The 17134-nt window shown below is 41.0% G+C and overlaps 1 protein-coding gene across 1 annotated transcript in view; it reads right to left on the bottom strand.

The window, feature by feature from the left end:
• The window catches only part of TGS1 (trimethylguanosine synthase 1), a 37250-nt gene extending 20120 nt beyond the window's left edge, over positions 1 to 17130 (bottom strand). The window contains exons 1-5 of the mRNA XM_084788948.1: positions 16911 to 17130; positions 7604 to 7668; positions 6011 to 6168; positions 4927 to 5731; positions 1928 to 2045 (exon numbers count right to left, since the gene is read on the bottom strand). Coding sequence (XP_084645074.1) covers positions 1928 to 2045; positions 4927 to 5731; positions 6011 to 6168; positions 7604 to 7668; positions 16911 to 17014 — 1250 coding nt within the window. The 5' untranslated portion in view covers positions 17015 to 17130. The remainder of the gene's footprint in view (positions 1 to 1927; positions 2046 to 4926; positions 5732 to 6010; positions 6169 to 7603; positions 7669 to 16910) is intronic.
• Positions 17131 to 17134: the final 4 nt, after the last annotated feature.

Here is a 17134-nt window from a genome sequence, read left to right as displayed (position 1 = left end):
TGAAGAGTATCGCACAAAACCACAAGGTATGGAAACAAAGTACTTTAATCAGGACTTTCCAGATAACTTAAAAGTACTCAGCAGTGTTTGAAACATACTAACAAGCATGCATATTCTTTTAATTTAAGGATTTTAACTCGTGTGTATGCATGTCCTTCTGTGTGCATGTAAATACAGGCACTAGTGGAGCCAGCATGAAGGCCTCAGATCCTACGGAGCTGGAGTTACAGGCTGTTGTGAGCTCTCTGACATGGGTGCTTGGAACCTAACTCAGGTCCTCTGGGAAAGCCACGAATGATCCTGACTACGGAGCCATCTCTCCAGCCCCTAACCTTAAACTACTCCAGTATTCTATCTCTATCTCTGAAGATGATATAAATATGAATCTTTCTATGTAACCTTGGCTGAAGCCCAAGATTAGTTTTCTGGAGTAATTTCTCTAGAGGTCTCCATAAAAAGAAAACTCTTGAGAAGTACCAATCAGACAAAAAAAATTTCTAGAGAAGAATGTTACTAAGAAGAGAAAGGTATGGGGGCTGAAGAGCTGGCTCAGAGACTCCAAAGCACTTTCAGAAGCCTAGTGTTTGGTTCCCAGCACCCACAGTGAGCGGCTCACACCCCCTCTAGCCCCAGAGCCAAGGGATCTATTTTCTGCCTTCTTTTGGCACCTCACACACTACGTTCAGAACACAAACATACAGGCAATAAGAAAACAAATCCTTAAAAAAGGCTGTAATACAGGTGGTAAGTAACCAGAGAACCTACAGGGATGGTTCCTCTTCACTGCCAACTTGACTAGACTTAGAACATTTAGGAAACACACCTCTAGCTAGGCCAGTGAGGGTTTCCCTAGAGGCTTAACAGGGGAGAGAAGAACCACCCCAGAAAGAATAAAACAAGATGGGAACTCGTCCTTATCTCTCATTGCTTCCTGATGCAAGGTAACCAGCTGCTCGTGTTTCTACAGTCTGAACCTTGAGCTGTTTCCACCGACGTGCCTTCCCTGCCACGATGGGATCACAGTTTCAAACCATGAGTCTAGCTAAGCCTCCTTCCTTAAGCTGCTTTTGTCCAATATCTTGTCTCAGGAGTGACAAGTGCCTTAAACAAGTTCAGAAACCCTGATGGCATGACCCACAGCATCAAGCAGAATACAGCAGTAACCTATGAAGTGTGTCTTTCCCAGGAGGTCGGCCACGTGCTAGGACTATGAGCACACACCCTTCTGCCTCTAGGAACCTGTCCCACACAGTGAGGCAACCAATAAGCAAAGTTTCATATGCACAGCCAAAGCACCAGTAGCAGTGGCATACTTCAACGGACCACACTCGCTACTCAGACTTCAGAGTTTGCTTATCATTTTTCTAGATGCTACACGGAAGAAAAATAAAGTCGTATGGGGAACACTACAAAGAAATATCTCCACCTAATGCTCTGGTTGTGGTACTTGGGACACGTTTGACTTTATATTATTCTGTATTGTACTGTATAGATGGTAAACAGAAAGAGGATCTTCGCTCTAACTTTAGATTTAAAGTACTGAAATAAAGTACTTATCTTTGTCTCAGTATTCCTATGCATACAACAAAGGCATTTGATTGAGGTTTGTATCAGAAATAGGTTAACATATATTTAAGAAAGAAATTCAGTCATATGTATGGGCTGGGCTGTTTGTTATGTAATCATCACCTGAATGCTGCATACTTCATTGATAATTAATATACTGTCACATACTGTGTGATAGCTCTCGTCAACCTAATGATCTTACAAAAATTGCTCTCAGTCTCATTTTGTAGATGAGGAACTAACTTTCACTTAAGAGTTTATGAGTAGAATTAGCATATGACTCTGAGTCGAAAGGTGTGTCTAATCGATCGCTCTTTTCCTTAGAGTACAGTGCTGCCTGGCTAGGTGATGTGCAACTTGCCTTCTCTTCACTTTGCTGGGCTTATGCTCAGGGGGGTCATCTTCACTCTCATTTCCATCAGCCCTCTTGGGGTGTGCGCCTTCTTTACTTGTATTTGTTCCTGAAGACTCCTGCAACTCTAAAGAGAAAGAGAGAGAACAGTGGATATTATTCCCTGGGGTCTGGCAACTTCCCTATTATTTTCAAAGGCAGTTAATTATATGCTATGCCTGTAAGATTTAAGGTTTCCTCATCTAATCATACAGTTATGTATTACATAATAATGTTTTTTCAAGGATGGCACTACATATTGGAGAACACTCAATCGTGGTCCCTCAAGGTCTTATCACAACTCAAGTATTTAAATTTCAGTGTCCTCCGATGTATGCACCGCAGCGAAATTACCTGATAACAAACCTTTGAGAACCTTATCTCCTATGTAAATGAAGCACAACCATGCTTTAAAAAGCAAAATGAAAACTAGTTTCTCCAGATCTATGGAAAGTATCCCACAGGGTACACTGTTACCTTTCTGGTAACTGTTGTTAACTGTTGGCAGGCACATCCTTTTCTTGTTTTAATCAATTAATCTGTGAGGGCGTGCGATGGTGAGGTGAGTGTTGCGGGTACAGGATAAGCTGTGGGAGCAGGTACCCTCTCCCAGTATGTGGGCTCTGGAGATCAAACTGTGCTTGTCTGGCAAGTGCCTTTACCTGCTGAGCCATCTCAATGACCTAGTAAGGCACCTTTATTAAGGTGAGCAGTAGCAAAATGTCAGAATGATCTAAGAATGGAGTCATGTGATTATGAATTCTGAGTGCTTGTGAGAAAACTCCAAGAAAACAAGACAAAGAATCTTGAGACTTTAGTTTCTTCAAAACACAGGACTGTTCTTGTAATGTGGGTCTGTGCTCCTCTCAGGTACAGTGGATATGAGTGAGTTTACTTCACATGATTCACTACAACAGGCTATTATTATGTGTTTATGCCTCTATTGAAAAACATGTTTTTGCCTCGTGCAGCCTGTGCTGTGACCATACACTTTACTCAAGCAACTTCTTATCCCTTAGACTATAAATTACCTGATGCTCTGAATAAAGTTGGTTATTGCATGAGACTTTAGTGCAATAGACTTTATGGGCTCCATTTTCCAAGCTTCCTTCACAGCAAGGAAACAGGGAGAGACTGGAGAGTATCAGTGACAAAAAGTAGAAATCACATGTACATAAAAATATAACACAGATTTTATGCTTTGATCTTAATGGGAAAATGAAAGTATGTTAAAACCTCAAATCCTCACTGATCCTGAGGGATGACACAAAGGAGCAAATTACAACCAACCACATATATCTATAACTAAGGGGCAGACAATAGAAGGCAGTGACCGAGAAGTTTTTCTGTGTTTGGAAAAGGAAAAAAGCAGAACTAGGGATAAGAATAAAAAGGATAATAAGGCAAAACCACAGCCTAATATACTGATCAACATGTTACAAACTTTTATGTTTTAATAAGAAGAGAAGCTGTGATGGTCAGTGTCCACTATCAACCTGACAGGGTCTGGGGTTGTTCTAGAAGATGGGCCTCCAAAGATACTCTAGGGCATTTCCTTAAATAGGTTATCTGTCAGGGTCAAGGTCAAAGGGTACGTGGCACTATATTCTGGGTGTGGGCCAAGGCAGCATACAAAGTATGAGTTGAGTATGAGCGAGCATTCCTTCCTGACTGCAGCTGAAGTAAGACCAGCTGCCTCAAGGCCCTGCTGCCTTAAAGTCCTGTTATGAGGTCCAAAACCTTCCTTAAGGTGTTTTTGTTAGCAACACAAAGTTGTATTTTATCATAGCAGCAGGAAAGAAACCAAGAGACACATCAGGAATATACAGAAGATCACCAGAAAGTTAATATATAAAATATCAGATAAGAAAAGATGAATACTGACTGGGAGTGGTGGAACACACCTTTAATCCCGGCACTCAGGCGGCAGAGGCAGGCAGATCTCTGTGAGTTCAAGGCCAGCCTGGTCTACAAAGGAAGTCCAGGACAGCCAAGGTTACACAGAGAAACTCGAAAAACTAATAGAAAGGATGGTATCAAAACAGAAAGGAATGAGACTGTAATATAGGAGAGAAAAGAGAAATAGGAAAGCTACAGTGTTGCGGTTAATTTATAAATATGACCTAATAATGTTTATTATTTAGGCCTATAATTATTATTACAGCGGTATTTTCTAACCCGCTAGCAATCAATCAAGACACAGACACTTGTTATATTTTAAAATAGCCTTAATTAACCTGGGGCAGAACAGATATTAATCCCCTAAACTACATCCCATATTGGGGCAGGTATAACATGCCATCTGTTTCTAATTATTTCTATCGCGCCACCTCCCATCATAATCCCAAATACTTGCTAATTATCATCATCTGCGCTAAGTCTCCATCCATGCCGGCCATGTGCTTGCCCTCCACAGCCTTCTTCCTCCTCTCTTCTCTTCCAGTCTCTTCTTCCCCAGATTCTCTCTCCTCAAAGTCCAGGAACCTTAGCCACGCCTATCCCATTTGCCCTGCCCAGGTGTGATGGTCTTTTATTGGTCAAACTTGGTGGGGCACAGAGACAGCAAGCAGTAATCAGTCAAAACACATCAGACCAACCTCCAACAGCACAGAACTCTGCAAACTTCTAGCTGGAGCCACAATTGGTTCACAACTGCATCAGTCCTAGGACAGGAGAGGCTAGGGCAGGAGGATCACAAATTCCAAGACAGCCTGATTATGCAGTCATGTCTTATACAACCTCCAATTTCTAACCGAGAACTCAGCAATCCATGACAAGCAAAGCGGTGGCTACAGATGCACAGAGGAAGGACTATTTTTGAGGATGCAATTCAAATCTTACCAACATAGATGAACAATCAATGTACTGTTTGTGATATAAAATTAAGATGGGATACTTTCATTAAGTATTAGTGTTAAGTAGATTGTTTGATGAGTATTACCTGACAGAGTAAGTCTGGACAATCCTACCTTGAGCTGCTTGGTCTGTGCTTCCATTTCCACTTTCCTTGGGTGCTCCACTACGGTGGTCACTTCCTCCAGAGGCAGGGCACTCTTTTCCACTGCTAATTTCACTCAGCTGCTTGTCACAGTGTACACTGCAATCTAGCTGACTCTGTTCTACTTCCTCTGAACTCAGAATTATATTATTAATTCCAGTAATAATTTCATTATGCTCTTGATTATCATTTGACCCAGGACTTTCATCATCAACTGTGTTAGGTGAAGAGGAAAAAGATGTTAAATCTGCTTTCGTGCTGCCCTCATATTTCTCATCAACCTCTGCTTGAGATGCACAAACATCTATGTCACTGTTTTGTGAGGCAGCGAAAGTCCAGCCCTGAGCTTCCCAATACCGAAATTGTTCCAAATAGTACCAATACAGCTGACTATAATGCTGCTCCCATTCCTCCTTTGTATCAGGAAGGTTCCAAGGTTCAGAAGACACTGTCTGGTCTGGATATTTTTCTTGCCAGCTTTGCCACAACAGCCCTTCTCCATATTCATTCCAATACTTTTCCCAACTCTCTGTGACCTCCAGCTGTGGTGACAGTGTATTTTCAACAGGAAGGCTGTCTGTTTCAGTATCTGTCTTACTTGGAATTTCACATATTCTGTTGTTCTCACAGTGTTCAACTGAAGATGGATCATCTGAAACTAACAGGTCATCTTCTTCATGGTCATTTCTCCAAGATTCCCGCACCATCTCATCTAAGCACTTCTTTCGATGTTTTCTTCTTTTTTGCTTTACTTTATTTCTTGTATTCATAGACACCTGCACCAGATAAATGGTAAGAAGTCTGAGTCTATTTGAAGATTAGCATGACTAAAACCACACCCAAATTCCCAGTATGGGCCTTTAATACACAAAGAAGTGACTCTTAAAGTACTCATGAGAAGAAAAGTTACACATGGGATGTATCCCAACCTGCAGTTTAGTTATAATATAAATATGTAAAGTGTTTCAACCATGAATCAATCTGATTGTAAATAAAAATATAATTCTTTATACTGATTTATAAAAAACAGGAAATAGAAATATTAAGATCAATACCTCAAAATTCTCATGAGCCGACACTCTACCAAACTGAATTGGCAATCCCATACTTCTCATGAGTTTGGCCTCTGAGTCAAGTTCACTCTCATCCGGGCTATGTGATTCTGCAGTGCCATGGGAGTGACCATCTTCCTCCTCTTCTGTAGCCTGGACTCCTACAGAGAGAATGGGTTAGCTTCACTGTAGAGAAAAATGCAAAGGCAGGTTTTCTTATCCTCATTTTAAAGAAGAACCTAAGATCCAGAACTCTTACATGACTTGCTCACATATGCACTAATGCTACTGTTACATATTAAAAACAAACAAACAAGCAAACAAAAAGAATTGATGGTAAAGGAACTAATATAAAAAACGACAAAAAAATTGAGGTCAGCTTGTCTACATAGCAAGCTCCAGGTGAGCCAGGGTATATATGAGACCACCTCAAAACAAAGCTACACAACACACACACCCTCTCTCTCCTCAGTAAAACGAACAAAACAAAACCCTCCAAGTTCATGATCGGGCAACAGAAATAGACATTGATAAAGAAGAAACCTTATGTATGAAATTATACCAGAGAATCTCTTAACCAATGAAAAAAGACAGGGCATCCCATCAATATTCCATCCAATAGAATTAGGAAAGCCCAGGTGAGCATAGGATGAGGAAGATGAATCAACTAATATTGTGGTCCTCTCATAGTAACACAGCTTCTCAGGTTCAGTAGGAGCCTAGTGCTTACAGAGTCCTTATTTGTACAGCACAATATGAAACCTTGCCTTATCCTAGCTTTGAGAAAGTTAAAGTATTTCAAAGGAAACTTTGACAGACTGTATTGGGGTTGTTTTGGCTTTTAACCGTGCTACAGATCTGTTCATTTTGGGAAATAAGATAAACAGGCTAAGGAAGTCGAAGAGAATAGAAAGTGAAATTCACACTAATTTTATTTTTCAATTGGGAAGAGAACTCAGATGGGCCTATAGTGTCTTGTCTGACAAAAGGCTGTACATGTTCACTTGGGATTTACCCCAATTCTGCCTTTACTATAAATAGCTGACAGAGAGACTTCATGTTTTCTAGTTTTAAAAACTTCAAATTCAGGCTACAGAGATGGCTCAGTGGACTACTTACTGGGTGATCTTCCAGAGGGTCAGGGTTGGACTCCCAGTACCCAAATGGTGGCTCACAACCATCTGCAATTAGTTTCAGGGGGATCCGTCTGATGCCCTCTTCTGGCCTCTTTGGGCACTGCATGCTTGCAGTACATTTATATACATGCAGGCAAAACACCAATATCATTAAAAGCACAAGACTTTTTAAAAAGTTTCAAATTCCAGGTCATGGTTACAAATCAGGAAGGAATGGTAGACAATGGAAAGTCTAAGCCAAGCCAACATAAACAACAGGAAAATCAGGAAAATAAAAAGATGAGTTTTGACAGAAATTCTAGAAGTACATCTGTGTGTGTGAAGGAAGGGTTTACAATTACAGGTTTATTTGCCATTCACCATTTATGCCAGCAAGTACAAGTTACCACAAATTATATACATGAATATGGTAGTACAGCTAATTTTAATCAAAAAGGGTATGTATCTTACTTTACATTACCTGCATTATTGCCACTGCTTCTGACATAGTAGCCTTTTAATCCCAAGTTGTACAATTTTCGATCCCTGTGAAGCAAAATAAATAATTCATATCGGAATAAACTGAACTATAAACTTGGAAAGAAGAAAGGGTTAACAGAGCATAAATTAGCTATAGTAAAGGTTAAAAAATAGAGAAGCAACCTGATAACACATTTTTCTTACCTACATATAGACAACAATGTTTCTCATGGAGTTGTAAAAATTGATACTATACACAAAATAGTATTTCTTGACATATAACAGCAGTTATTATTGCTAGTCATTAAAATTAAGAGGAATTTCTCCTGAATATTGGGGAGAAATCTTATTTTCTTTGTTACACATAAGCAACTAGGTGTTCTGTAAATTTTTGGTAACATCTGAGTGTATTCCAATAGGGGAAAGATTGAGCTTACACACATATAAAGCTACATGCATACTGCAATGTATTTGCAAACAGGAGGAATATCTATTACACAGCAGACAAGGTACCCATGGTCTGTATAAAGGTTGAATAATGATGTTCTTACTAATCTTTTCTGTAGCACACCTCTTTCTAAATCTTTTAATTACCATAATTGGAAATTTCATTACTAAAATAAACCTACAGAACATTTAAAGTATCCTATACATTGTAGCTAAAACTACCTCCTCCTGTTCACTTTCTTTAATAGGGTCTCATCATGTAGCAAACAGCAAAGTCTGGCCTTGAACTTGAGATATCATACACTCCCTGTATGTCACTTCAGTATCCCAACTACTACAACCGTAGGCATGAGCCACTATGCCTGGCCCTAGCACTACATTTCTGGTGAACTTATAACTTCACAAAGTAAAACTCCTATGTGTTTTGACTGCATGATTGCTGGCCCCACTATCTACCAGGAACACAGACACCATGGGCAACCAAAGGAGAGGGAGCCACACACAGGCATCACTGTTTTGTCTACCAACATCCAAATATATGGGACACTAAGATACCAGGTGGAGGCACGGTCAGTGTAGTTACCATTATGGTTACAATGAACAGATAAGGATATGGATTGAGGAAGCTAGAACTAAGTTTCGCCTTGTTAAAGGTTACTTAGGAACATAACGGTTCAGTACTATAAACTCATGGTATTAAGTACAGTAAGTATAGAAGTAGTTTAAGATGGTGAATGTGTCCAGATATCCAGATAGATATTCCCACATGTGCTACATTTTATGTCAATACTAAATAACTGTCTACTGAGAAGACACAGGAACAGTAAGTACAATGAGCACGCAGCTTTTGGTTTTAAAGTTCCGGGATGGTTAGCTGTAACTGTTAATCTAAGTTGTGTTAAACTTAGAACCCCTGGAAGTAGGGCCTCTAGAATGTTCGTAAGGGATTATCTTAATTGCATTAGCTAATGTAGGAGACCTACTCACAGGCAGTGGCATCACTCCCTGTCTGAGCATGGGGATAATGTCTTGTGAAAATGCACAGAGCCACAGAGCGGGGACTGAGTACCAGCATGCATGTGTTCACAATTGCTCTTCTTCTGACTGAGGCCCCAACGTGACCCACTTGCTCTCTCAAGCTCCTGCTGCTGTGGCTTCCCTGTTATGATGGACTGACTATACCCTGGAACTGAGAGCTAGGATAAACAACCCTTTCTCTCCTAGGTTGCACACTTTTCAGCACATTTTCATCACAGCAACAGAAAAGAAACCTGAGACAAGTAATATTATCTCCTAAAAGAACCAATGCACAATGGAGAAGCAGTGTAGAAACTGGAAAGGGAAGACTGGGTTACCTTACCAGGGAATGTGAGATATGTCAGCTAGCAACAATAACCACCCTAAAAGATCTCTCACCAGGAACACGAAACATAGTATGAAGAGCAGTATCAACAATCGCAACAATCTATGTCAGGCTAGGTAGAGTGGCATACACCTATAATTCCAGTGCCCTGGGGGCTGAGGAAGGAAGATTACAGGTTTGGAGTGAGGCTAGCGTGGGATACATTGTGAGACTCTGTCTTAGAAAAACAGTCTATGCTAACACTAACAAATGCTTAACAAATATGAGCATGTAGAAAGAGGAGGAAAAGGACTCCTTACAAAATGCTGATAAACCACAGCCTTCAGAAACAGCTGTTTGAGGTGTAAGATGTCAATTAAAACTAGGCTTGTTAAGATGTTATACTGGAGTATGTTGTCACAAAGTACTAGTTTAAACAATTGGAACCATCACTACACCAAAGAAATGCTGTCACCCAGCAGTCAGTAGTAATTAGAATCATGGCCAGAGCTGAGAATGACACCATGTAGCAATCCTGCCAAGGCATGATTTGACAGTACTCCAACAAAATATCAGACAGACCCAGGTCAGGCACAGTAATCCTACAGGATACAAGGACACAACTTTTAATTGCCACTGAGGACATTAGACTCCTGACTGTAGACTGGCAAAAAAGAAAAGTTTCTGTGGGATGGAAAGAGATACATTATTGGAGAACAAGGGAGGGGAGGGAGGAACTTCAACCCACTAAGGTTGCAGGAGAATACTATTTGTTTATAGGCAATACGGAACTTAGTATTCACAAACATGCTTGCAGCTTGTTCTTTGGTAAAAGTCATCCTAGTATGTGCCCACATACATAAATAAAACAAAGTAGATGGGGAGAAGACTCGGGACCAACACAGTTTATTGAATTGTTTAGAGAATAGGTTCATGTGCATTCATGTGTGGATGCACGTATGTGTGTGGTTGTACACATGGAGTCCAGAGATTAAACTTAGAGGTAATTCCTCAGGCACTCTTCAGTCTCTTTTTGAGACAGCATCACCTAGTGGTCTAGATCTCCTCATGTACTCCAGGATGGAAAGCCAGTGAGCTCCAAGAACCTGCCTGTCTTGGCCTTCTCAGTACAGAGATTACAAGCATGGGCCACCATGCCCAGACCCTTTCAGGTGGGTTCTGGGCATTAAATTCAGGCCTCATGTGCAAGCACTTTACCAACTAAGCCAACTCCTTAGCTTTTTGTTATTTTCTGCAAACTTTTTTAAAGTTTAAATTACTTAAAAATGGATTATAGAAAACAATTAAAACATAATTTTATAGCATAAGCAGCTTTATAATAAAGGCAGTAACTACCAATTCAGCATTTCCTGTGTCTTATTCTAAGCACACAATTTTATATTCATAGTCTAGTATTTTTGATTCTGATGAATGGCTCAGGTGATTAAGACCAGCACAAACATCTTCAAGGGTCCAAACCAATATATCCAACTTATACCATCTATTCTTGTATATTTCATAGACTCCTCCAAAATCAAAGCAAAATTAAAGCGATGATCCTCCTATCACTGCCACCAAATAAAACTCCTTATTCACCAGTGATCCCTCTCTATCGGTGAAAAGTAGCAATATAAGAATTGAATGACATTTGGTAAATCTTCTTTGTATGCTCTGTCCATACCTTCGTCCTCTCAATCCAATCCCCAACAACTTTTGAGATCTTTTTCATTTTTTCATTTTTCTATTGTTGTCTCTAATTTTAAAAATTGCTTTGTGAGATGGTTTTGCTATAAAGCCTATGTTGGCCTACAATCTACTGTTATCTTTCTTAATTAAAGCTATAGTAGCACTTTACTGCACAAATTTTTGAGTGGTTGTTTTACAAACCACCATTCACACTACTAAAGTAAGTTTTTTAAAAATGCTAATGTGGCTGCTAGGGTAAACTAATATAATTCCATTCTTCTGCTTCAAGTTTTCTTTTCTGGGGTTTTATTATTTTTGTTTAATTAGTACTACAGAGATTCACTAGTAGACCTTCTGAGCTTTAATTCTTTCTTTTAAGGTTTATTAGTATAATCATATAGTGATGGATTTCCAGTATACCATTTACTTTGACCATATCCAATGTGCCACCCCCGCCCCCTTAATCATCTCTTACTCCCCTCCCTCTCCAGCCAGTCAGTTTCCTTTCCCTGAATAGTCTCCTCTTTGGATGCTACAGTGGCACAGTAGTTTGGTGCATATATTGTACTTACACACTAAGTACTCCACATTTAATTTCTCATGTCATATGTATGCTACATATGCACACATACACGAAATCTAGATCCCACAGTGAGAGAAAACATTTGATACTTGTCTTTCTGAGTTTAGCTAATTCTGTGTAAGATGAGTATCCACAGTACATTTCAAATGATATAACTTCATTGTCCTTTATGGATAAATATCACTGTGTATACAGGCCTGTTTATTTATCCACTGATCTGTTAACAGATACCTAGACTGAGTCTATAATATGGTTACTGTGACTGGTGCTACCTACGATGGACATGATGAGCAGGCATCTCCACCATGTGTGGACCTGAATCCTTTGGGTCTATCTGCATTGCTGGGTGGTTCTATTTTTAGTTTTTTTCAGGATCTTTCATACTGACTTTCATAATAGATGATTTTATCCAATAGTCCCATAAGGCTTTTCTCCCTCAATCCTAACAAATATTTGCTAGGACTACTGTTTGTTTTCTTAAGGACAATCATTCTAGGGTGAGATGGAATCTATTTCCCTTGATATCTGAAGATGATCAACAATTTTTCATGTATCTGTTGATAATTTGTATTTAATCTTTTGAGAAGTGTCTGTTCATCTCATGTTCATTTACTGATTGGGTTGTGTTAAATTTTTGACCTCTTTATAGTAGAATTGTTAAGTTCTAGGTTCACTTTCTTATTTTAGTTACTATTCTATTGCTTTGAAGAGACACCATGGCCAAGGCTGCTCCTATAAAATGAAGCATTTACCTGAAGGCTTGCTCAGTACCATGATCATCATGCAGGAAGCAGAGGGAGATGGCACTGGAAAGCTTTACACCCTGATACTTAGGTAGCAGGTGGCAGGAGAGAGAGAGAGGGGTGTACAGACAGACAGACTGGGCCTGACGGGGGCTTTTGAAACCTCAAAGCTCATCCCCAGCGCACACCTTCTAATGCTTCCCAACAGTTCCACTAACTGGACTCAATAAACAAGTCTATGAGGGCCATTCTCATTCAAATCACCACAATACTGCTGCCAAAATAGGGTGGGCAGAGGGATGAAGAGGGCATTTCCAGGGCAAGAACCCCGGCTGTGCATGCCTGTAATTCTGGTGTTTGGCAACAGACATTCAGGTCCTAGGCGCTCACTGGCCAGTCAGTCTAGCCTAATTAGAAAGCTGCGGGTTTCAGTGACAGACCACTGTCAGAAAGGAGTAAAGCCGAGAGGGATAAAAGAAAACATGAGACATCTTCCTCTGGCCTCTGCATACCCACGAGTGTACACACTCACACCATACACAGAGGCCATGAGCCTATGGGTACCACAAAATGGTGGTTTGAATGATAAATGCCCCCGATAGGTGATAGGTCAGGTATTTAAACACTCAGTCCCCAGTTGGTGGCACTGTTAAGGAAGGTGGTGGGGGCAGGATCTGAGAGTTCGCAGCCTTGCCCACTTTCAGCTCCCTGCTGAAGTTATCTGCTGCTATGCCTTCTGTGACACAGACTCTTCCTCTGGAAAATTAAGTCAAAATAAACTCTTATGTAAGTTGCATTTGGTATAGTGTTTTGTCACAGCAACAATAAAGTAACAATACAGCTAATGTGAAAGATACAAGCAGGGCACTTTTGAGAAGGCAAAAGCAGATGTGTCTCCTTTTCATATGCAGTCTTCTTCCTATCAACATTTGCCTGCCTCTGTGCTAAAAAGAAAATCTGTTAATCTCCAACTCAGCTCCTAAGTTTTTTTTTTCTGCTTATGACATTAAATGTTCTGTCTTCATCTAAGCAGCTTCTCTAAGAAGTCCTCCAGGTGCTGCTGGTGACAGCACAGAGTTGATTCTGCACTTTCTGCCCCACTGCGACTGACATAACCTTCCTCTATGGACTTAGAAGTTTCCTTGGAGAAATGGTCTTGGAAAGAGGTCTAAAAGAAACAAACAGGGTAAGTATGAATGGGAAAAAGCATTCCTAGTGACCCAAACTCTGGGTAAAGTCTAGAGGGAGTAAAAGACAGACTATGAAACTGAAGGAAATGACTAAGAAAGAAAAAGACAGAGCCAGCAAAGTCAAAACATACAGGATGGTGTGGAAGCCTAGACTGTCCTTAATTTAGAACCATGGTCCAATTTTAGAATGTCATGAAATGAATATTCACATTCAATAGGGACCAAAGTTCAGATTTTGAATTAAACTATAGTTCAGATTGTAGACTTTTGAAACTCAAGACAATACTCTTAACTAACCCCTATAAAATCAAAAACCAAATTACATACTTATAACATATAGTGGTACAGAAAAAAATGGGGGAGAATAAGGAAATGCTGGACCAAAGCAAGACCAAATTCTGTAGTTCTATGTCCAATATCTGAAACTTCAATTTCAAAGAGCTTAGATGGCTCAGCCATGCCAGCTTTGCTCCCCGCAACAACCCATCTCTAGGTCTGTTTACACACCCTGAATTAAGTTCTCTTGGCAGGTATTCATGGCTCTGGCATCTTCATCATCTTGAGGTCTCCAGTCAGGATTCACTTTCACAACTACAGGCAATGAATGCCATTTTAGGGCCTTCAGGCAGGGGCTGTTGCCGTGTAACGCGTTGTCTGGCCTCCTTCAGAGGCTCTCTGGAACCATCCATGAAAAACTTAGGGCCCTTTGCTCTTAAACCTTTCATAACTTCACAGCGGGTACCACATAGAAAATACTTTGGCTGCTAGGTTGGGGGAATGGATCTCAGGCCCCTGAACCACATCTGCATCAGTTTTTGTGTGCAGCTGCTTTCCAGGTGCAGAAAACTTAAGTCTGCTTCTTTCACAAGTTGGAAGCTGGCTAGGTGAAGTCCAAGGCATTCTTCTCTTTGTTCTAGTGTAGGAGGCCTGCTCCTAACTGTGCTATTCTCACTAACAGTACAGGCTCTGTTCCAGCACATGTCCTGGCTGCAGCATAAGCTTCCCAGTGCTCTTTTTCATTGCAGACCCACAAGAGGAATCACACGAGACCCAATGCCCTGCACTCTTGCGAGTCTCTCTGCAAAAGAAATGAATCCCCAGGCAAGTTCTCAGGACAAGGGCAGAAAACAGCTACATTTTGACAAAAGTATCTGAGGAACGGATGAGCTAGTATTCAAGTCCCTGTTTCCCTTCTGACTTCAGCCTCTACAGTCTGCCTTACTCTTAACACTAAGTCTTCCAGGTTCCTACTAGAATAGCCTGCTAAGCTCTGCTTACAGCATCCAACCGCTTTCCTAGTCCAAAGTTCCACAGTCTTCCACATTTCTCAAAACAAAACAAAACCCCAACACGGCCAAGCTCTTCACAGCAACAGCTCATTTTCTGGTCTCAACTTCTGTCCTAATTACTTTCTGTTGCTGTGATAAAACACCATGACTAAAAGCATCTTACGGGAGAGTTGACTTTGGCTTGCGGGTCCAGAGGGAGAGTTCATAATGGCAAGGGAGACAAGGAAGGCAGCAGGCAACTGGAACAGGAAGCTGAGAGATCACATCTTCAACTGAAAACATGAAGCCGAAAGAATGCAAACTAGAAGTGGGCAACACTGCCCAAGGGACGCACTTCCTCCAGCAAGGATATATCACCTTCCCAACAGCGCTACCCACTGGGGACCACGTGCTTAAAGACCTGGGTCTATCTTTGGGGATCATTTCTCATTAGAACACATCAGTCATGTGTTTCTTGTGGCTTCTAAAGCTCTACCTCAGTGGGTTGTTGAGTTTTGGCGGTTGGTTCTCTCTTTCCACCATGTGGGTCCCAGGGATTGAACTCAGGTCCTCAGTATTGGTGATAAATGACTCTACTCACTGAGCCATCTCACTGTCCTATTTCAACTTGGTTTTTTGGCTATTTGAGATAATGTTTCTCTGTGTTAACAGGGCTTTGTCTTTCTAGACTTGGGTCGTAGAGCAGGCTGCCCTCAAACTCAAGAGATCCGCATGCCCCGGCCTCCCTCCAGCTGGGATTAAAGGCATAGGCCCCCACACCCCGCCTATTTAATGTACTTGTTCTAACTCTTTCTACATCGAAGGAACATTGTCTTCACTCAGGTCATCTTCACAGCAACAAGAGACTTCAAGAAAACCCGGTTCCCTTTGTCCAGCCTCATGATTTTCACTATCTATCTTGCTACAGATGGATATCAAATCGCCACAGACCTGTCTCATATCCATAATCACCCGAGTAATTGTGCAAACAGCTAGCTTAGTGCAATATTGATCTCCTTTGCTTAGAAAATAAAATCAGAGCAGCCTGGGTCTGTCTTATAGTCCACTGCCTACCAGCACATCTAACAGGAGCACAAAAAAACAAAATTTCACTGAGTTAAACTCTTCACTGAGCACACTTCACTGATAGAGAGGACAATATTCTTGATAATAACATTTAACATGGTGTTTTATCTCTTTTTTTGAGGAACTTTCGGATATATCCCCCAGTACATAATGAAAAAGAATACCTTCAACCTTAAATCTGGACTTTCTTTTTTCTTTTTGGTTTTTCGAGGCAGGGTTTCTCTGTGTAGCCTTGGCTGTCCTAGACTCATTTTGTAGGCCAGGCTGGCCTCGAACTCACAACGATTCGCCTGCCTCTGCCTCCCGAGTGCTGGGATTAAAGGCGTGCCCCACTACACGCGGCTAAATTTGGATTTTCTACCAGAAGGTTCTGATGATTCAGGCAAAATTTTAACCGGAAACATTTTCCGAACAGGATGTCTCTAAAACTTCTGTAAACAGCGTTAAGCCAGAAGTTTCAATTATATAAATTTTTGTGGGAGAAGATTTTAAAGTTTGAAGAAAGAGCTCTATTTTGAACTTTCACCTCATTACGCTGGATTTATTAGTTTACACTTCACATCTACATCTTAGTGGTGTAGCTCAGGCTGGTCTCAAACCTGTGATCCCTTCTGCTTCTGTCACTGAGGCATACGATTACCCGCCTGGCCCACCTCGTCGGACTCACTCAATTTTGAGATTGGCCCTTCATTTACGTAAAAACGAAATAACACATGTAAGGCACCACATTTAAAAAAATAAAAATTAGAATTACTCTTCCTTTTAGTAATAGTAAGAGAACGCCACGCCTGGAGAGGCTTCGAGTTTCTTAGACATCACTCTACCCTAGAGGCAGGTCATTTGGCTTTCAGGAAAGCTTCATTCGACCTTGGCGACACTCACATTCTCGAGCAAGGATTAAAAATAATAATAATAATAATAATAATAATAATAATAATAAATAAGAGAACTGTTGCAACTTACTCCACAAATGCCCGGGAGCAGAGGCAAAGGATCTTGAACTCCTCCTCGCGGTCTTCAATGAAGAGCAGCATTTCAGCCACGTGGTTCCACTTCTCGCAACACATTTCGTTCTCCGCGGGGGCCTCTTGCTCGGTGGCTGGAGATAGAAAAGCCTCACCCGCGCGGGCGAAGGGGCGGAACGCGCCTGGGAACTCACGAGCCGGGAGCCCGCTAAAAGCGCCACC

This window comes from Acomys minous, assembly GCF_964271855.1.
Source record: "Acomys minous genome assembly, chromosome: 1".
NCBI classification, from domain to species: Eukaryota; Metazoa; Chordata; class Mammalia; order Rodentia; family Muridae; genus Acomys; species Acomys minous.
Note: the sequence above shows the minus strand (reverse complement) of the source record. Positions and strands in the feature narration are given on the sequence as shown.